We start from the raw sequence: 22798 nt of genomic DNA on the forward strand, positions 1-22798 counted from the left end.
TCTTTTCACCTGATCTCACACCCTCAGGATTTCACTTTTTCTGCTCTCCAACAAACAACCTTCAAGAAACTTCCTTTCCGGATGAAAATGCGATCTGAATGTGGCTCTATGAGCTCTTCGCCTCAAAACCGTGCGATTTCTACAGTCACGGTATTGAAAAGTTACAACGGAGTGGGCAGACTGTTTTAAATAGAGAAGGAGAATATATTACTGATGACTAATGTGTATCTGTGGCGTTTAATAAACTTATGGAAAAGACTACAAACTTATGCACCAACCAATCCAATATATGAGATGTTCAAAATAAATTTTTTTGTTGCCCCTGGAAGCCATTAGATAGGCATCCTGCGACTGGGTGGTGGTGGTGGTTAGTGTTTAACGTCCCGTCGACAACGAGGTCATTAGAGACGGAGCGCAAGCTCGGGTTAGGGAAGGATTGGGAAGGAAATCGGCCGTGCCCTTTCAAAGGAACCATCTCGGCATTCGCCTGAAACGATTTAGGGAAATCACGGAAAACCTAAATCAGGATGGCCGGAGACGGGATTGAACCGTCGTCCTCCCGAATGCGAGTCCAGTGTGCTAACCACTGCCTGCGACTGGGAATGAAGACTGTGCCCCATGTTAGTCATTTAGAAATGCACTATCTAACTGAGTGGGCCCAGCCTAGAACACAGTTATCTTATGCATAATGCATGTGTGTGTGTTTTTACAGTTATCTTTTATTCTCAATTGTATTCTACCAATACCCAGTGTGAAAGGCTAAAATGAAATGGCCCTTACAACAAGTATAAAAGTGACATAGTCGATTATCTGTGACAACCTACATTTCTCTTCTACTTTGAATTTCCGCAAGCTCTTGCGATTCTTGTACCATTATGTAACACCATTTTTTCAAAATATTATCCAGATAACTGAGATTAGATCTGAGTAACTATGTACACAATGGGATGGAGCCCTCATTCACAGCGGCAATCTCCTCTTGCCACACTACACATCAACATCGATCCTTCCTCCTTGCGCCATTTCACCCTTCTACAATCATTATTACTTCATTTGTGTGTCCATATTGTCCGGAGTTGCTTTACAATTCTTCTGGGTATTTTTGTTCTGTCGTTTCAACAACAAAAATGCACGATTTTTTGGTCACCAGATGCGTTTCACTCTACTGAGGTAAAGCATCATCAGTGGTGGTGACTTTCGCTTGATTTCTCGCTTACACTGGGAAATGCCGTCTGCTAGCACATCGTTTATGGTTTTCTGCATAAGCCACTGATAATTTTGGTATAATTATAAGTTGTTCTGCACCACTATGCATTTCTTATGTTTTTCACAGCATCCTTTTACGCACACCACTGTTTAGTACAAAAACAAACAGAAAACAGCAGTGTGCATAAAAGTGTGCTGTGAAAAACATAAGAAATGCATAGTGCTGCAGAACAACTAAAAATTAGACCAAACTTATCAGTGTCTAATGTAGGAAAACATCAATGATGTGCTGGCAGATGGATTTTCCCAACGTAAGCGAGAAATTAAGCAAAAATCACCACCACTGATGATGCTTTACCTCAATAAAGCGAAATGCGTCTGGTGAAAAAAAAAAAAACACTTTTTGTAGTTTTAGTGACAGAAAAAAGCTACCCTCACTAATCATTATTACACTTACACCCTTGCTGATCTGGCTTGCACCACCAACATGTCACTTTTCTCTAATGTGTTACCCAAACTTCTTGTACTGCCCAAACAGTATAATGCACACAATTTGGCTGGTGCTATCATATTTTTATCTTTGCATTTTCTTGTCCTTTTGGGTACAAACATCATAGTGCCACAACTAGTCAAACTTTTCATTTGTTGAGCATGTGCCTAGATGTACAATTTTTGTCTGCTATAATCAGACTCAATTTATGAAGTTACTTCATAACTGTTCATTTGATATTCTTTAAGATGTGACATAAGTAACACTCCCACCCCCTCTTTGATGCTGAACATAACCCACAGGACTGCAAATAACATTTTCAGTCATTATCTGAAATTAAAGATCATACTGAACATTTGTTCTGTTGAACGCAGAGCCCTATCTTGTTTTCTTACTACTTCAAAACAATGAAGCAGATTTTGCAAAATTAGAAAAAAAAAAAGAAAAGAGAGCAAAGCTCAAAAGTTGATCGTTCCCACAATGGTCCCAAGATGAAACTTGGATGACAGTTTCTTTAGTAAGTAAGAAATATTACAAAACATTTTCAATAAAATCAAAGGAAAGCTTTTTATAAGTCTTATCAAAATTTATTTTACTTTCTTTTTTTTCAACAGAATGTCTGGCGTTACTCCAGAACCTTCATCAAAAATTTATTTTTTTTAGCCTTGCATGGTACCAAGATAGTTTAAACAAGATGTTGAGCAAAAGAAATGAATAGAATGCCACTGTTCAGAGACTGGATGACGTGTGACAAAATTAAGTATTCATTTCAAATTGTTGCAAGAGAAAACAAGGTAAACTTAAGGCAAATCTGAGAATACTCTGGCTTGGGCACCTAGTTCATCCAACATTAAATGATGCAAATTCCTAATAAAATTAAATAACTAGTAGCTAGAAATTATCCCAGCTGGAGCTACTCTGCCTCCTTGTGTGTCTGTCCAGTAGAATGTATGTCCCGCCTGTTAACTTTAGTAGAATGTCGTCCTCTTGTTATAGAACTGTGACAGGCTGCAGGTGAGCAGCAGTTATTCATGAACATAGTAGGATCTCTCAGGCTTGCTATGCCAGATGTCTATAGCTGGCTTGGCCCAGTGCACCTCATGGCCGTGAATATGGACACTGGTAATGAGTTTACAAGTGAGTCTGAAGGTTGAGTTGACCAGCTCTAGTACTGTTTCCCTGATTTTATCAAGTCCCTGCAGAATGCTCCCACCATGACTTGCAACAAATTATTTGTCCTCATGTCAGTGAAATTTAATACTTCATTTTAATTCTTCCTATACACTCAATTCATTCTATTATGGTGCATGCCTGCAATGTAAGTGAATGAAGCACTTTACAACTGACAGATTACTAACCTTCCTATAATATTCCTCCACAATCTAGAAGGGCTTCATTTCTTTAGCAAACAACTCTCTCTAAGGGCCTAACAAATGAAACTAAGATCTATTCAACCCACGCCAGAACAACAAAACACTACCAACATGGCTGTTAATTTATGGTGTTAGGTTAAGACAGTAAGTATAATGGTTATTACAATGTTCCAACATCTGCTTCGAAAGGAACAGTCTTTCTCACTATGATACTATTATGATGTGTATAAGCTGTGCAGAAATGCAGTGCTATTCCAAAAGGCTAACCATCTTATTTCTAGATACTCCCATCATGTCTCCTACAGTAGGTGACAAAATGGTATGTTTTAAGAAAATAGTGACTGTGAAAGCTTGGGTTTCATGAAAACCGCTTCTGTGCACTGAATCAAGATTCAAATAAGCCCGCCCTCCCCATTTCTCCCAATTCTCACCAATGCCATAATGGCAAGTGTACTGCCCTCATCTGAAATCCATATTATTGATTCCCAAACTTGCTCAGTGGAAGTGGGCCGATTAACAGAAGTTGCGAATGTCTTCCAGGAGTTCCACTCCTGTCCTTCTATTGTTCACCTCACATGTGCTCTTGCAGATCTGAAGGCACAAGGATTTTTTGTAGATAGATGGTGTTTGAACTACCGCAAATATGCACACCTTGCTCCGATTACCAAGAGACATTCGTCATCCACCATGAGACAGGCCGCCATTTGAGGCAGTTGCTAGACTGGGGAACGAAACCTGTGGCAGCTCATTGCATCTGACATGTGATATGGTCCACCATCTTCTGGGCAAAATCTCATTGTTTGAAAATGGCCCGGTGACAGTACCACAATCAATTTGCCCTTTGAACTTCCCATCTTCGTGGTCTCTTGTCAACAACCGAAAGAGTCAAATGGCAAATCCACACCAGAAAGTGGTCACTGGAATGAACACCTGTGGCCACTTCTCACTGAATGCAGTCTGCAATAGCTGGGAAGCACACACAAAATGTCTATGGCTGAAATTACCCTGTAGCTGTGGAAAAATGTATCATCTGACCACAGTTCAAAAGGCAGATATTCTCTGAATGGGTGAAGTGCTTGATAACATGTGGTAGCCGAGTTCCACAGCACATTGTGTGTATTTAAGCAATGGGCAGGGGTGTGCATGGAACAGTTCTGTCAGTGCATCTACATCCAATGGATCATGTGGTAGAAGATAATTCATGTGAGAAATTCCACTGTAACTGCTTGTACGACCATGGTAAGAGGGACAGGGGAGATGTTGCATCTGTCATCAACAAAAACATCCAGTCTACCCTTAGACAGAAGCTCATTTTTCTCTGACAGGTGAGGTGCACACACAAAATTGTCAAGTGTGGGGTTCTTCACCTCCTGTCACGGTGCATAAGTTCCTCTGTATGGTGAATGGGTAACCATATGGCGTGGCTCCATGGCTACATTCATCACTGGCCCATTCGTTTTGCAACAGGTTTGCACTCAAGGACCAAAGACATGCAGTGTGACTGGCAGGCAATACTGCAATATCCATCGCCAGTATGTCAAACACGCCCTACAGGAGAGAGACGCATTGAACTCAAAAGTTTTCATGCAAGATGGGGGCCCAACACACATTCTCCGAAACACATTTGGAAACAATTGAATTATCACCCAATTGTTACCAAATGCTTGGCCAGCACAATCACCTGATCTCACTCCCTGTCATTTCTGGTTGTGGGGTTGCCTGAAGGACAGGGTTTACCAGGGAAACATTCACACTTGTGCTGATCTGAAGTGCAGCATATCAAGAGAGGTAGCCAGCATACCTATGGACATGCTTTCTTCTGCTGAGAAGAATGCAATCCTGCACTTTCACACTCTTTTTGGACACTGCTGGGCGCCATATTGAGCCCCCTTTTGTAGCAGTAATGGTACCGGTACGTAATGGTACGATGTACCATAGCAGTACATATAAAGTGTCTCAACTGAATCGAGTCTGCATTATTTCTCTTCCCCATGTTCTTGACATTAATGCTACCAAAATCATTAGTCATATGGTAATTAGTTTCCATGTTATAACATGTTAGATAGGGAAGTTTAATTATAACCACACAGTAGACAGGTGTGCGACATGTGGAAGATTGTCTGGGGAGCATGCCGGAAGTAAGGATTGCAGTCCTGGTCCAGCACAAATTTTTATGTTGCATTCGGTATATCGATACCTATTACAATTAAGTTGAATTTCAGCACTATGTGGCTGAGATTCCATGTCCATCGTCAACAGCTTCTGAACGATTTCCGGTGCGAGTGTAGCTTTTCCTCCTAAGTATACTGGCAAGTGATTGTACTCATACTTGAATCTGTGGTCTGGGTTTGTTTGGAGGCATTACACTTGATGATTGGCATCTTAAGGGCCAATGCAAAAGAAGTAGTAAACACAGGAGGTTGCATAGCTTTGAAAGCTCTTTTAGCTTCAATGTAGCATATGTGTGTCTGAACTTTCAACTGTTGAATTTTCCTTTCGTCATTACAGAACCCTGTACAATGTGTCTTCAAGTCCTGAACAAGGGTAATTCTTGTTATTAAAATTTTATACAGAGGCTGTCTTTTTTGTCTGATACCTTTCAGCTGGTGCGACAACAATCTGCTGCTTCATGCCAAAATAGTATTGTCTTCAGCAAAGACACCTTGCTGATCAAATCAAGTTGCAGGGTCACCTGACTTCTGAGACTGAGGGCTTGAAACCATGGCTGAAAAACATTCTCTCTTCTGTTCCAAGCTGTCACTTAGAGCAGACACTAAATGGTTTACTTCCTTTACCTCTGAGTTTCCCCTTCTCCCTCAAGATGGGTCTGGGGCTACAAGAGTTATCTTCTCTTGCCCCCATGGCAGTACTCCCTATGTAATCCCTCATGACCAAATAAATTGATGCAGTTTCCTTTTCTAAGCCTGAGTGCTGTACAATAATTACAAGCCCACATCACTTTTCAATCCTGACTACAGTCCCGAGGGAGTGTACAAGCTACCATCATATGTGAGATGCCAAATTCATCATTTTCGGCTTTGAGGTGCCACATACAAATTACTAAATCATGAGTGAATGCGTGAAAGTGTTGGGCAGAGTTGCACAGCTGCATGCCGTGGTGCAACGGATGCCTGCTTAGCGCACCCAGTCTGTACTGCCTGCCCCAGTCTAACCAGTGTTGCCACTGTTGCGGGATCCCGTACGACCTCGCAGAGGTGTCTGCTGCCTTCGCCTTAGGCCATATCATGGGTATGATGAGCAAGTGCCACTCTGATGTCGGGCACCAGGTCAGCAGCTTCTGCATACAGACTCTCAACCGGGCTGTGTAAAAGGCGCCAGTGGCTAAATGGATGCAACGATGATGGATATTGTTGAGATGGCGTAAGATGGATGGACATGCAGATGCATAAACAAAACACATGTAGTTTAGCTTCGAACGGACTAGGGACCGGTACAAACAGAAGAAGGTGGTTTGATCTGCTCCCCAGGAAGTACCACGGAGAAAATATATGACACTGAGGAACCATGTGCAGCAGGCTGCCACGTAAAACAAAATCCATCATTGATGCTCAGTGAGTAAAAGTGATTGAGACACCACTGAAGACACTGCTCAATGAGAGACGTGTGTAGAGAACTGCAATAGATGGCAAAATCGTCAACGAAAAGGGCACTGGAGATGCCCGGTGGGAGACAGGCCATTATAGGCTCAATGGCGATAGCAAAGAGGACAACACTCAGGATGGAACCTTGAGGCACACCGTTTCCCTGGATAAAGGTGTCCGACAAGGCAGAGCCCACATGTACCTTGGAAACTCAGTCTTTTAAGAAGTCCCACATTTAGGGAGTACAGAGGATACCAGTCCTTCAGCAGGTGCCCTAGGCTTTCTCCAAATCAAAAGAACACTGTCACAGTCTGGGATTTCCATAGAAAACCATTTATGACGTGGGTGGACAAAGTGATGAGATGGTCAACTGCAGAATAGCGCACTTGAAATCCACACTGTGCAGTCATTAGTAAATTGTGAGACTCAGCCACCATACCAGCAGGGCATGAATCATATGTTCCATCACCTTGCAAACACAGCTGGTGAGAAATGGGGCAGTAGCTAGAAGGAAGGTGTTTGCCCTTACCAGGCTTAGGTATGGGTATGACAGTGGCTTCACGCCAGTGCATGATAAATGTGTCCTCTGTCCAGATGCAATTGTATTTATGAAGCAGAAAGTTCTTGCTCGCAGCAAAAGAAAGGTGCTGCAACATCTGAATGTGAACTTCATCTGGCCCTGTGGGGCGGAGGATTGGGATGAATTGAGATCATGATGTAGCTCTCTCATAGTAAAGGCGCCATTGTAGCACTCACTATTCTGAGGAGAGAAGGGTATCACCCAAGCCGCCTCTGCTTGATAGGAAGGCAGGGTGATAGTGGTAGGAGTTCAAAATCTTCGCAAAATGGTGGCACAAGGTGTTGGAGATAGCAATATAGTCCACTACGACATCATCTACTACTGTCAGGCCAGAAATTATGGAACGGATCTCAGTCCTAGAGAGCCGTCAAAGGTTGGCCCACAAGATGGAAGAGGGAGTGGAACTGTTAAAAGGAATAACGTATGGAATCCAGATAGCTTTTTTTATTATCTCTAAGAACTCGAGGACACTGTGCTGCAACTGTTTATAATAAATGCAGTTTGCCATAGTCATCTCTGCACGCAAATTGCATCATGGCACAACTCAGTCAACCAAGGGACTGGGACACAGTGTAGTTAAAAAGAAGTGCGTGGAATGGAATGTTCTGCGGTGGTAAGGATAACTTTTGTAAGATATTCTACCTGGTCACCACATCTGGGGAAATGATGTTTGTCGAAGGTCGCCGTGAGGAGTAACGCCTCCAGTGGCCTTAGTCAGTTGCCATTTGGGCATGCACATAGGTGGGGTAGGAGTCAGCAAATGGTATTTGAGTATTTATCACAGAGAACGGACTACTCAAGACCATGGGCAAGCTGGGCAGTACAGGATAGGTCCAAAGGGGAATATATGTGCGTGGAGTCTGGAAGGAACGTGGGTGCTCCTGTTTAATTCAGAGGAGGTTAAGTTGATTGAGGTCAGCTAAAAGTGCACCTCTCTGACACGTTCTGGGCGAGTCAAAAAGGGGATGGTGCACATTAAAATCACTGAGCAGCAGAAAGGGCTGAAGTCACTCCCCAATAAGCTGGAGGAAGTCTGCTCTAGTGATAACTGCCAGAGGGAAGGAAACGGTCCAAAGGCAAAACGTGAAGTGAGGAAGGAAAAGGGAAATTGCAATAACTTGAAGGTGGCCAGTGAGGGACATGGGTTGACTACGAACATCATCCTGTATGAGCAGCAGGACTCCCCTACGAGATGGAATACCACCCTCGGGTGAAGGACAAAACGGACTGGGAAGAAATGCGAGAGCACTGTCGCCTGATAAACAAAGTAAGAGCCTACGGAATATCAGACCAGCTGTGTGGCTGGATTGAAGAGTTTTTAGCAAACAGAACACAGCATGTTGTTATCAATGGAGAGGCGTCTACAGACGTTAAAGTAACCTCTGGCGTGCCACAGGGGAGTGTTATGGGACCATTGCTTTTCACAATATATATAAATGACCTAGTAGATAGTGTCGGAAGTTCCATGTGGCTTTTCGCGGATGATGCTGTAGTATACAGAGAAGTTGCAGCATTAGAAAATTGTAGCGAAATGCAGGAAGATCTGCAGCGGATAGGCACTAGTTGCAGGGAGTGGCAACTGACCCTTAACATAGACAAATGTAATGTATTGCGAATACATAGAAAGAAGGATCCTTTATTGTATGATTATATGATAGCGGAACAAACACTGGTAGCAGTTACGTCTGTAAAATATCTGGGAGTATGCGTGCGGAACGATTTGAAGTGGAATGATCATATAAAATTAATTGTTGGTAAGGCGGGTACCAGGTTGAGATTCATTGGGAGAGTGCTTAGAAAATGTAGTCCATCAACAAAGGAGGTGGCTTACAAAACACTCGTTCGACCTATACTTGAGTATTGCTCATCAGTGTGGGATCCGTACCAGATCGGTTTGACGGAGGAGATAGAGAAGATCCAAAGAAGAGCGGCGCGTTTCGTCACCGGGTTATTTGGTAACCGTGATAGCGTTACGGAGATGTTTAATAAATTCAAGTGGCAGACTCTGCGAGAGAGGCGCTCTGCATCGCGTTGTAGCTGGTGGTGGTGGTGGTTAGTGTTTAACGTCCCGTCGACAACGAGGTCATTAGAGACGGAGCGCAAGCTCGGGTTAGGGAAGGATTGGGAAGGAAATCGGCCGTGCCCTTTCAAAGGAACCATCCCGGCATTTGCCTGAAACGATTTAGGGAAATCACGGAAAACCTAAATCAGGATGGCCGGAGACGGGATTGAACCGTCGTCCTTCCGAATGCGAGTCCAGTGTGCTAACCACTGCGCCACCTCGCGTTGTAGCTTGCTCGCCAGGTTTCGAGAGCGTGCGTTTCTGGATGAGGTATTGAATATATTGCTTCCCCCTACTTATACCTCCCGAGGAGATCACGAATGTAAAATTAGAGAGATTAGAGCGCGCACAGAGGCTTTCAGACAGTCGTTCTTCCCGCGAACCATACGCGACTGGAACAGGAAAGGGAGGTAATGACAGTGGCACGTAAAGTGCCTTCCGCCACACACCGTTGGGTGGCTTGCGGAGTATAAATGTAGATGTAGATGTAGCTCAAAGTGGTCGTGAGGGTGAGGGGGTGGGGGTGGGTGGGGGGGGGGGGCGGAGGGGGGGAGGAGGGAATGAGAACTGATGCCCTACCTAGCTTCTGAAAAGCCATTAGGTCAGGTCGCTATGTTGCTGTATTTTCTGAAGCTCAAGGAAAGGAAATAGTTGAGCACGTACTATTTATGGAGGAAAGACTCTCTGGCCTGACAGTTTCCAATTTACACTGGCTAGCATTTGATTTGGCAGAAAAAAAAAATCACAAACCATACCTTCAAAATGACACGTTAAGATTGGTATTACGGATTCACTAACAGACATACTGAATTAAAACTAAGGTTACCAGAGCATACATCTTTATCTCGAGCTATAGGGTTTAACTCAGTTGCCGTAGTGAAATTGTTTGATCTTTTGGAGTCAATTTACACAAATTACAAAATTAAACCAAGTGATGTGTATAATGTAGATGAGATGGGACTCTCACAGTCCCAAACAAACCTTCGAATGTGTTAGCCCTCCAGGGGAAAAATCAAATTGGATGTTCATCCTCTGTAGAACATGGTGTTCTTGTCACTGTAGAAACATGTATGAGCACATATGGGAATTTTATGCTGCCAATGTTCATATTTCCAAGGAAGAAGGGAAATCTGTTGTTAATGGATGATGATCCTCTGGGATCCTTCGCCTATTTCCATGAATTGGGTTGGATCAATAGGGACACTTTTCTAATTTGGTTTACTAAATTCAAAAAATTTTCTAATCCTTCACTGGAGAAACTAGTTTTGCTCATTTTGGACAAGCATGAACCACATACTAACAGTTTGGGCCTTATTGACCTACCTCGGAAACACAATACCATTTTACAGTGTTTTTCACTGCATACAACACAACACCTTCAGTCCCTATATGTTTCTTTTATGGCCCCTTTGAATGCATACTATGAGCAGGAAGCATGGCAGTGGTTAATTGCCCATCCTAGGTGTTGCATCACCATCTACCAAATTGGTGAGCCTCTAAATAGGGCCTTTGCAGGAGCTGATCTTATGCAAAGTGCCATAAAGGGCTTTGAGAAGACTGGACTACACCCTTTCAATATAAATTTATTCCCCCATCACTTGGATGCTCCATCTGAAACTACCAATAAACCAGAAAACTACTAATAGACAAGAAGAATCACATTCTACAAACTGTCAGCCATCAACTTCTACAGAAGCATCAAACACTGCACAATGTCAGAATTTACCTTCTGGTGCAACAGATGCTGTACAGTTCCAGGACTGTCTCTGCAACCCTCCTGAGACTAGAGTCTAGAAGACCTGATGACAATTTTCCTCAGCCTTCTACATCTGTAATGCCCGATGTTACATGTTCCCGACCTTCAACCTCTGAAGTGCAGAATGAAGAAGGGATTCAAACTCCCGTTTCTGGTGCAGCAAGTTCACCACATACGTCATGGGCGCTAAGTCCAGTAGGCCTACAAAAAACACCATTGGAAACAAGTGCACTTCTAATATCACCTAAATTACTAATGTCACTCCCACACGGAAATGAGAGTGTTTATAAGAAAAATGGAAGGAAAAAAGGAAAGATAGCTATTCTCACATCCTCACCTTAGAAATCAGAACTAGAGGGAGAGGAGAAGAAAAAAGAAGAGCAAAGGAAAATTAAAGAAGAAAGAATGAAAGCTAAAAACAATAACGCATTGGGCAAAGATGCTAAAGTACAAGATGTCCAAAGAGAAAGCTTTCTTTTCAATCCAAGCTCAAAATAAAATGTGAAAATAGCAAGGTAAAAGAAAAGAAAATGAATGGTGATGAAGATGATGACTTGAATGAGGACAAAGAGGCTTGCATATGCTGCAATGAATTTTATTCTCTCTCAAACAGGGAGAGGCGGATTTAATGTCTGAACAGTAAAGGATGGGCCCCACAAGGCTTGTACAAATTGTAAAGAAGAAGATGACAATTTTATTTGTGACTTTTGTTCTTCAAACTTAAATCTAACTCATTTGTTAATTTCTTATTTCATGTTGATAGCTGTGTCTACGTTTGTACAGCTTTTTTGAGACTTTTGGAATAAATTTTTTTTTTTTTTTTTTTTTTTTTTTTTTTTTTTACATTTAAACCTTATGGGTGTCTGTTTTACACCACTTATGGGGCAAAACTATCATTGCCAAATCCAAGAAAAAATTCACAAAAATTAAATCACTTATCATTAATGTGTTATACATGAATACCATACATCTTTGATAAGCACATAATATTAATAACCTCATTTTACAAAATATTTTTAGTGGAAGTCCAATTTTCATAAGATATAAAGTTAACAGGGTGCCACCCTGGTGGTTACCCGGTCACCGTAAGGATGGGTAACCACCTGGATGGCACCTTTATGTTCTCTACTTGACAATAAGGCAGGTCGAAGTCATGGAACAGAATTTGGGCCACAATAGTTTGTTTTAACTGTTATCAGGCAGGATAGAATCATTGTAAGTAAAATTTATTTAGAGTTCACTAGTACCACTGATAACATCCTCTAAGTAACATTCTAACTCAATTCATTCATATTGGCTATATTGTCCATAGTTGCTGTACAATTCCCAAGAGTATTTTCAGTCACTTGTTACAATTACAAGAAAACGCACTATTTTTCATGAGACATGTTTTGTTTTATTAAGGTAAAGCATCATCAGTGGTGTCAATTGCCACTTGGTTTCTCACCTACATCGGGAAATGCCAACTGCTAGCACATCTTTGGTGTGTGGTTTTTTCTTTTTCTTTCTTTTTTTCCATTAGACACTTATACTTTTAGTCTGATTTATAGTTGCTCTGCAGAACTATGCATTTCTTATGTTTTACACAACACTTTTTCACACACCACTGTTCTCACTTACAAGTGTAAAAATAAACAGAAAACAGTGGCGTGTGTAAAACATAAGAAATGCATAGTTCTACAGACCAACTAAAAAAAAAAAAAAAAATCAGACTACAAGTATAAGTGTCTAATGAAGAAAAACACAAAATATGTGCTAGCAGATGGCATTTCCCAATGTAGGCAAGAAACCAAGCGGAAATCATCACTACTGATGATGCTTTACCTCAAAATGTGTCTGGTGGGGGGGGGGGGGGGGACACGCATTTTCTTGTAGTTGCAATGACAGAATGAAAATACCTTCCGAAACATCGTAACTATTTAATTGGCCAACAAAAAGTCTACTTTATGAAGCCCCTTTTCTATTACAAATCACACCAATTTCATTACCTCTTCTAATAATGTTACAAATCAGACATTTCCTTTATTAATTAAATGGCCTGTAAATATGAATTGAGTAATTTTCACATTACATTCTAATTCCTGACATATGGCAGTTTCAGTTACTTATACCCCTCAAAGCTGTCTTTGAAACCATTCATTCATCAATCTTTGTTAACACCATCACAGTCATAGTTCTGTGTCGAAACTGTAGTCACCATATGATGATGTAAATGTTACATCCAACAATAGAATTGTTAAATAAAATTTAAATATTGAATTGTTATACGAAAATCAAATATTGTTACTTCCTAGAGTTGAGGCCCCTTTCAGATTATAGAATTTCCCCGTAGGGAATTCTTTCAGGAAGGAAGAGGGGAGGAGATTTACAAGGTGCTCCCAGGCACCGAATGTAGGTAATTTTTAATAATAAAAATTTACAAAGAGGCCACCTTTTTTTGTCCATCGCCGAAGCTGATGTGACAACAATTAGCTGGTTCACACTGGAATAGACAGAGCCATCACCAAAGCTGCCTTACCAGTCAAATGACATCACAGGATGTCCTGACTTGTGAGATAGTGGGGTAGTAGGATCTCTCAGCTGCAGCTGAAAAATCTCTCTTATGCTAAATCGCTTAGTTATCTTACCTTTTATTTTCCTGTTTCCTTCAAGGTGGGTCCGACACCCCCTGCCCCTCTCCCCTGGCTATCCACAACATGTAATCAGCCCCCCCCCCCTCCCACCCAATAAACAAAACAAACAAAATGATACGGTTTCTATGCGATTGCACGCTTTCTCGGAGTATTTCAGCTATGAAATACTTATAGGTTATCAGCCAAGTGGCGTAGTCTTCTAGTCGGTTTCAATGGATTGTGTATCCATCATCTTCGGTTTGAAGATTTCATAGCTGCTACGGTTTCTGTTTCTAAACCTGAGTACCTTATATGAACCACAATAAACCTAGATAAATTCAGTTGTAATACAACTTAATGAGCAGAAGGCAAATTGCATTCAAAGCATTTACTAAACATCTAACTCAGTGTCCCATGTCACACTGGGCCCTCTCTTCCCCCCGAACTCTTCAGGAAGTCAGAATTGTAAGTGACCCTGATGGGCTTTGTCATTCATCACCAACTGTTTTATTAATTAATACTGAGTCATAGGCATCTGCATAAATTTTTCTGGGGAGGGGAGGGAAACTCAAACTGTCATTTTTTATATAAATTACTTTATCAGTTTTGAGAAGTGACATGCAACAAGAACTCAATATTGTAGATGACAAAAATGTATTACATTCCAGAGAATTGATGGTTATATGCCCAATATTTATATTTATTATAGATAGGTTACTTTGATACTTACAGGTACGCACAACTCACAATTATATTCAATGTAAACCTTTTTCTATTAATAAAATGATTATGGGCCCGTGTGGGGTTGTTAGTTCCCCCATATGGCGCTTCCCCTGATGGTGGATACTGGAAAATCTCCTCGATAGGGGTGGTACTGTGGTAATTAAATACCCAGGGCAAATCAAATACTAACATAGGCATAAACCCATTAGCGTATGTTCTGGCATCCAGCGGCTAGTGGTCGGCACCTGTTCACTTAGTTGGTGCGGCTGCTACAAATGTCGATCTCAACAATCACGTCTTTAACATCTGTGATCTCCAATACATATCACCACAACCACCTTAAACTTGAAAAAATCATGATGGAACAACAAGCAAAGTATCAACTCAGCAAGTTACATATTTAACTTTTTCTGTGTTTTCTTAGTAGTCCTGGGATGGATAGGATGTGTGCATTCTGTGTGAGGATGCAGGAGGAACTGACAAAAATTCTAAAATAGCTGAAGCTGATGTAGGTGCTTTTGACTACAGTCAGCTGTCTTCAGACTGCTGCCTCTGGGTGCAGTGGTGGCAGAGCATCTGGCATGTCCCACAGCAAACACCAGGAGCTCCATTGTTAGGCATGTTATGGAGCCTCTGAGGGAAGTAGCATTCACAATTGGAGTGAAATCCAATGTGCACTTGCTATATCTGCCAGGGGACCTCATCCGAGATGTGGAGAAGACCTTGCCTGTAGCTACAGAATGGGCAGTGTGCTGTTGTCTATAAGTTGTGGATCACCTCACTGCCAATGACACCGGTTACTTGGGTTCTAAGGCCATCCTCAGTTCATACGGGCAGCTGGCATTTTAAGTGGTGAAGGCTGCTGGCCTCGCAAGCGTGATGCCGAAACAGAGCTCGCAATTTGCAGCATTGCTCCCAGATTTGATTGAGGTCCTTTGGTTTGGAGCCGAGTGGAGGGTATCAACCAAAGGCTTCATCGATTGTGATGGTCTTGGCTTCAGATTTCGGGACCTTTGTTATTGGTTTGAGATTTGTAGGACTCCCTTTGACAGGTCAGGGGTGCACCATACAAATGAAGCAGCTACTCGGGCAGCAAAGTACTTGTGGATTTTCTTTAGTCTAAGCAGTAGTTTTTAGTGGTACTCTGATGAACACTCACCAGTGACATCAGACCGTGTTCAGAGTAAAGGTATTTTGACTGTCAAAATTTTATCAGTAAATTGTCAAAGTGTTTGTAAGAAAAAGTTCCCAAATTTACTGCCCTCTAGGAAATTTGTCACACTGAAATTATTCTTGGGACCAAGAGCTGGTTGAAACCTTAAATAGAAAGCTCTGAGACATTTAGCGACTTACATCGGAAAGACAGATTAGATGCCATAAAAGAAGAAGTGTTCACTGTAGTTGAAAAAAATTTGACTGAGTGTGACTGAAGTTATCTGAGCATGCATAACAGTTCTAAGTGGAATCAAGGATTGTCAGATGTTCTTACCACCCATCTTATCTGCTGCAACAGTTTTAGTGTTATTCAAAGGAAGTCTACACTCAGTATGCCGGAAATACCCAGACCACGCAATAATAGTTGGAGGCTACTTTAACCTACTGCGTATAGACTGCGATGGCTATGGATTCATTACAGAGGGTACAGAAAGACAGTCTTGTAAAGTACTTTTGAACATATTTTCCGCAAACTCTTGAGCAGATAGTTAAACAGCCCACATGCAATGGAAATATTTTAGACCCTGTAGCTACAAACATACTGGACCTTATCGATACTGTCAGTACAGAGACAGGGATGAGTAATCATGATATCATAACAACAATGGCTACTGAAGTTATAAAATCAATCAAGAAGGCTAGGAGAGTATTTTTGCTAGAAACAGCAGATAAGCAGTTGCTAGCATCCCACTTAGACAACGAATTGGCATCATTTAATTCCAGTATGATGAAAGTACAGAAATTATGGGTGAAGTTTAAACCAATTGTAAATCTCACTCTGGAGTATGTGGATTACAGACATGGAAAGACCCACTGTGATTTAATAACAAACTTTGGAAAATGGTGATGAAGCAAAGACTGTTGCACTCTTGGTTCAAAAGAGAATACGCAAATGACAGACAAAAGTCAGTAGAGATTTATGGATCTGTAGAAAGATAAATGCCTGAAGCAGACAACTACTACACCATCCTACCTCAGTGAAGGGTCTAGCCAAGAACCCGAAAAAATTCTGGTGCTATGTAAAAGATGTAAGCGGTTTGAAGGCTTCTACCCACTCACTCTTTGACTCATCTAGTGTGGCAATAGAAGATTCCAGAAGGAAAGCTGAAGTTTTAATTGTGTGTTTAAGAAGTCTTTCATGTAGGAGAATCATACAAACATACCATTGTTTGACCATCCCACAGACTCCCGTACGGAGGACATAGTAGTATGCATCTGCATACCTGGCATACAGAACCAACTGAAGGGGTTGGAAACAAATAACTCACCAGGTCCAGATTGAATCCCAGTTCAGTTTTAAAAAGACTACTCTACAGCATTGGCCCCTTACGTAGCTTACACTTATTGCCAACCTCTTGTATAGGGCAAAGTCTCAAGTTACTGGAAAAAAGTGCAGATGACTCCTCTATATAAGAAGGGTAACAGACTGGATCTGCAGAATTACAGACCAATATCTTTAACATGGTTTGCTGTAGAATCTATGGACATATTTTCAGTTCAAATATAATAAATTTCCTTGACATGGAAAACCTTATGTCCACAAATTAGCATGGTTTTGGAAAGCATCACTCATGCGAAACTCAGCTTGCCCATTTTTCAAATCATATCCTGTAAACTATGGATGACGGGGCAGATCCCATATTCCTTCATTTTAGAAAAGCACTTGACATGGTGCCCCATTGCAGACTGTTAACGAAGGTACTTTGTATGAGCCTATGGAGTATGTTCCAAGAAGTGCGAGTAACTAAGATTTCTTAAGCAATAGGACCCAGTAATTTTGTCCTTGATGACAAGTGTTCATCAGAGACAAAGGTTTCATCACGAGTGACCGTGGAAGTTTGATAGGACTGCTATTATTCTCTACATACATAAATGATCGGACAGTTAAGGTGAGCAGCAATCTGCAGGTTTTTGCTGATGATGCTGTGGCAAATGGGAAGACGCTGTCTTTGAGTGACTGTATGAGGGTAGAGGATGACTTATGCACAATTTCTAGATGGTGTCATGAATGGCACCTTGCTGTAAATGTAGAATAATGTAAGTAAATGCAGATGAGTAGAAAAAACAATCGCATAATGTTTGGATGCAGCATTAGTAGTGTGGTCCTGGACACAATCACATCAATTAAATACCTAGGTGTAATGATGCAAAGTGACCTGAAAAGGAACGAGCATATAAGGATTGCAGTGGAGAAGGCAAATGGTCGACTTCAGTTTATTGGCAGAGTTTTAGGAAAGTGTGGTTCATCTGTTCAGGAGACTGCATATAGAACATTAGTGTGATTCATTCACAAGTACTGTTCGAGTGTGTGGGATCCTCACCAGGTTGGATTAAAGAAAGACATTGAAGTAATTCAGGGGTAAGCTGCTAGATTTTTTACTGGTACATTCAATCAACATGCAAGTATTAGAGAGATGCTTCAGTAACTCAAATGGGAAACCACAGAGGGAAGGCACATTCTTTTCAAGGAATGCTATTGAGAAAATTGAAGCTGAGTGCATAACTATCCTACTGCCACCAATGTACATTTCACATAAGGACCACAAACATAAGATAAGAGAAACTAGGGCTAATACAGAGGCATACAGACAGTAATTTTTCCCTCACTCTGTGAGTGAGTGAAAGAGGCTGGGTAATAATCAGTAGTGGCAGAACACACCCACTTCCCCACACCATATGGTAGCTTGTGGAGTGTGTGTGTGTGTGTGTGTGTGTGTGTGTGTGTGTGTGTGTGTACATGAACTCTTCAATGTCCGTCTCCGTTACGTCCGAGCAGGTAACCACACTTTTACAAAAGTACATACTTGGTTTAACGTGGCAGTTTCAACTTAGTGTTCAATTATGAAGTCATTTAACACTTTTGAGGTGAGTATCTTCCTCATGGTCCAGGCAATGAAGCCAAGGGCCACATTCTTCGAAACACACATTGTTCCACCAGTGCATGTAATGTTGGTCTCTGAAATATGCCCAGAGTTTACGGTAGAATGGGTCTGGCAGAGCTGGCCAATCCCCAGCTTTGGAAACTGCAGCTGCCATACCCATACCTAATCACTGTTGGCAGAGCTCCCTGGAGGGGGGATGGGGGGGAACAGCCCTTCCTTCCCCAAGTTGTGGGACACTATTCATAAGGACCCTCTGCTGAGGCCTGCCCGGCTCAGGTGACCCTACCAGGAGCTACACTACCATCAGCATAGACCTCAGCCTCATTGAGACACTCAAACTGTCCCCCCATCCCGCACTGAAGGTGCCTACAGTAAAGCGTTGCCGCCCCCCCCCCCCCCCACCCCGACGGGAGGAAGTCCTGATGTCCCTGGACAATGGACATTTACTACTTGGTTCGAGTGGGGAGCTAGCAGCTAAAGCATCAACAGTGTGACTCTTGTGTTGTTAGGGGGCTCAACCAAAATGGTACATACCAACCCCACCACATCAGATGGGCTACTGCGTTGGCTTTGAAGTACATGTAAGAGTCTATGCAGGTACTACGTGCAGCTGATCTTTAACACTGCGTGCAGTAGTTGCTATTTAAGGTGTTCTTTCCCAGTCGGACCACACAACAGAAAAACTTGGAACATGAAGGTCAAAACCAGAGGGGAATCAATAATTACTTCAGTCTAATGGAGATGAATGAATGAATATTCCAAGAAAGAAATGCAAAACCTTGGAAATAGCTGGGTCGACATCAAAGCTGCCACCATGAGAAAGGGAGTAAGAGATGAGAGATGGATGCACAGGAAAGGAAGTGGGTGCTGCAATAGCTTTGGGTCCCGTGCTCACTATGTACTACTCATGAAAGAGTGGGAGGAAGCATAATGTAAAGACCATGGTATTCCTTCCAGATACACATTTTAATTTGTGTAGTAAGGAAATCACTCTTGATAGATTAAGGCATGACTGCCTTGTGTGTGCATACCATTTCAGTTGTGGGTCCAAAGAATCCCTAGTAGTCACAAAGATTCACTCATTTATATTTCACTTAGTGCATACAGTAGTACATAGTTTCAATTTTATTCCAGTTTCATTTCTATGTAGCCACTGTGCAGATCTACCTACTATTAACAGCGTTTTCCCTTTCACTTCATTTATACTGGGATCAGTCATTACAAGTATTCAATCATTAAAGTACATAGTAATAAACATCCAACTGTAAACCTAATATGGATTCTCGTTGTTTAGAAGATATTATTTAATGCATGCAGTCTCAGGACTAATGGACTAAAATCTTATTTATGCCATGCCAATTTAAAACTGTTGGACCTAATTTATGTAAACCATATGAAACGTTGTAATAGAGTTAACTCCAAGCTTGAAACATTATGCCAATGAAATAATTATCAGTGATATTTTACTGAAAGTTCCATATAATTACTGTGAATTAGACTTTGTCAAACTGCTTTCATACACCATTTCCAATACTCTAATATAAAAAGCAATTACACATTATATGAAAGATTGCTCATGACCAATTAGAAAAGCAACATCAAAACAGCAACAGACAGTCAGAGGGGAAACTTACCGGACTGCGTCCTCCAATGACAAAACTAATCTGACCAGTTGGATATGTAGGAACTGATACAGTGGCACAAGCTGCTGTTTCAAACACATTCCTACAGTGATCCAGTGTTTTGGCAAGGCAGTCTATATTTGTCCACACAGTACCCGCTTGCGAACAAACAATACCATCTGGTTTTAAGGCCTTGTACATAAGTTCAAAATATTCCTGTTGAAACAAGGACACAGCAGGACCTGTAAAAATGACAAATTTCATTTGGTGGTAATAGCACACAAATTAGCAATTTTCGTTCATTGTACTGAAATTTTGGTCAGTACATAGTAGCTCCCCTATAAATGTTGAAAAACAATTATTTCTCCCAAAGTGTACCTTACCTTATGTGACAGCTTCACATGAATAGTGCAACATGCAATTTTAGTATATTTACTATTTTTAAATGTAATACAAAAAAAATCAATCAAAAACTCTGTTGTTGTATAACAAAATTAATTGTAAAAAATATACATAAAAATATCAAGTACTTCTAAAACAGTATGCAAAATACCCTATCCTCATCACTACATACATTCTAATTATTAATTATTATTATTATTTCTTTCCTTTCTCAGACGTTATGTCTGGTTAAAAATGGAAAGGGCCACAGACCTTGATCAAGCGTGACTTCCTTTTAACTGTACGGTATATGTTACATTGCATTTAGGAACTTTCGGGTAATTGAACAAGTGTCAATAATTACAGATTTCTGTAGTTGTATATATAAGTTTGGATGTAGCTGTATTGTATTGATGTACTGGTGGATACTGTGTGGTATGACTCCTGTAGTTGATAGTATAATGTCAACTTTATCCTGATGCCACACGTCCTTGACTTCCTCAGCCAGTTGGATGTATTTTTCAATTTTTTCTCCTGTTTTCTTCTGTATACTTGTTGTATTGGGTATAGATATTTCAATTAGTTGTGTTAATTTCTTCTTTTTATTGGTGAGTATGATGTCAGGTTTGTTATGTGGTGGTGTTTTATCTGTTATAATGGTTCTGTTCCAGTATAATTTGTATTCATCATTCTCCAGCACATTTTGTGGTGCATACTTGTATGTGGGAATACGTTGTTTTATAAGTTTATGTTGTAAGGCAAGCTGTTGATGTATTATTTTTGCTACATTGTCATGTCTTCTGGGGTATTCTGTATTTGCTAGTATTGTACATCCGCTTGTGATGTGATCTACTGTTTCTATTTGTTGTTTGCAAAGTCTGCATTTATCTGTTGTGGTATTGGGATCTTTAATAATATGCTTGCTGTAATATCTGGTGTTTATTGTTTGATCCTGTATTGCAATCATGAATCCTTCCATCTCACTGTATATATTGCCTTTTCTTAGCCATGTGTTGGATGCATCTTGATCGATGTGTGGCTGTGTTAGATGATACGGGTGCTTGCCATGTAGTGTTTTCTTTTTCCAATTTACTTTCTTCATGTCTGTTGATGTTATGTGATCTAAAGGGTTGTAGAAGTGGTTATGAAATTGCAGTGGTGTAGCCGATGTATTTATATGAGTGATTGCCTTGTGTATTTTGCTAGTTTCTGCTCGTTCTAGAAAGAATTTTCTTAAATTGTCTACCTGTCCATAATGTAGGTTTTTTATGTCGACAAATCCCCTTCCTCCTTCCTTTCTGCTTAATGTGAATCTTTCTGTTGCTGAATGTATGTGATGTATTCTATATTTGTGGCATTGTGATCGTGTAAGTGTATTGAGTGCTTCTAGGTCTGTGTTACTCCATTTCACTACTCCAAATGAGTTGGTCAATATTGGTATGGCATAGGTATTTATAGCTTTTGTCTTGTTTCTTGCTGTCAATTCTGTTTTCAGTATTTTTGTTAGTCTTTGTCTATATTTTTCTTTTAGTTCTTCTTTGATATTTGTATTACCTATTCCTATTTTTTGCCTGTATCCTAGATATTTATAGGCATCCGTTTTTTCCATCGCTTCTATGCAGTCGCTGTGGTTATCCAATATGTAATCTTCTTGTTTAGTATGTTTTCCCTTGACTATGCTATTTTTCTTACATTTGTCTGTTCCAAAAGCCATATTTATATCATTGCTGAATCCTTCTGTTATCTTTAGTAATTGGTTGAGTTATTGATTTGTTGCTGCCAGTAGTTTTAGATCATCCATGTATAGCAAATGTGTGATTTTGTGTGGGTATGTTCCAGTAATATTGTATCCATAATTTGTATTATTTAGCATGTTGGATAGTGGGTTCAGAGCAAGACAGAACCAGAAAGGACTTAATGAGTCTCCTTGGTATATTCCACGCTTAATCTGTATTGGCTGTGATGTGATATTATTTGAATTTGTTTGGATATTAAGTGTGGTTTTCCAATTTTTCATTACTATGTTTAGGAACTGTATCAATTTAGGATCTACTTTGTATATTTCCAATATTTGTAGTAACCATGGGTGGGGTACACTATCAAAAGCTTTTTGGTAATCAATGTATGCGTAGTGTAGCGACCTTTGTTTAGTTTTAGCTTGATATGTCACCTCTGCATCTATTATCAGTTGCTCTTTACATCCTCGTGCTCCTTTGCAACAGCCTTTTTGTTCTTCATTTATAATTTTGTTCTGTGTTGTATGTGTCACTAGTTTCTGTGTAATGACTGAAGTT

At 40.8% G+C, this 22798-nt stretch overlaps 1 protein-coding gene across 1 annotated transcript in view; it reads right to left on the bottom strand.

Moving 5' to 3' along the window:
- The window catches only part of LOC126469703 (spermidine synthase), a 55602-nt gene that overhangs the window by 18491 nt on the left and 14313 nt on the right, over window positions 1–22798 (bottom strand). Inside the window, exon 4 of the mRNA XM_050096879.1 lies at window positions 20136–20365. Coding sequence (XP_049952836.1) covers window positions 20136–20365 — 230 coding nt within the window. The remainder of the gene's footprint in view (window positions 1–20135; window positions 20366–22798) is intronic.

This window comes from Schistocerca serialis, chromosome 3 (genome assembly GCF_023864345.2).
Source record: "Schistocerca serialis cubense isolate TAMUIC-IGC-003099 chromosome 3, iqSchSeri2.2, whole genome shotgun sequence".
NCBI classification, from domain to species: domain Eukaryota; kingdom Metazoa; phylum Arthropoda; class Insecta; order Orthoptera; family Acrididae; genus Schistocerca; species Schistocerca serialis.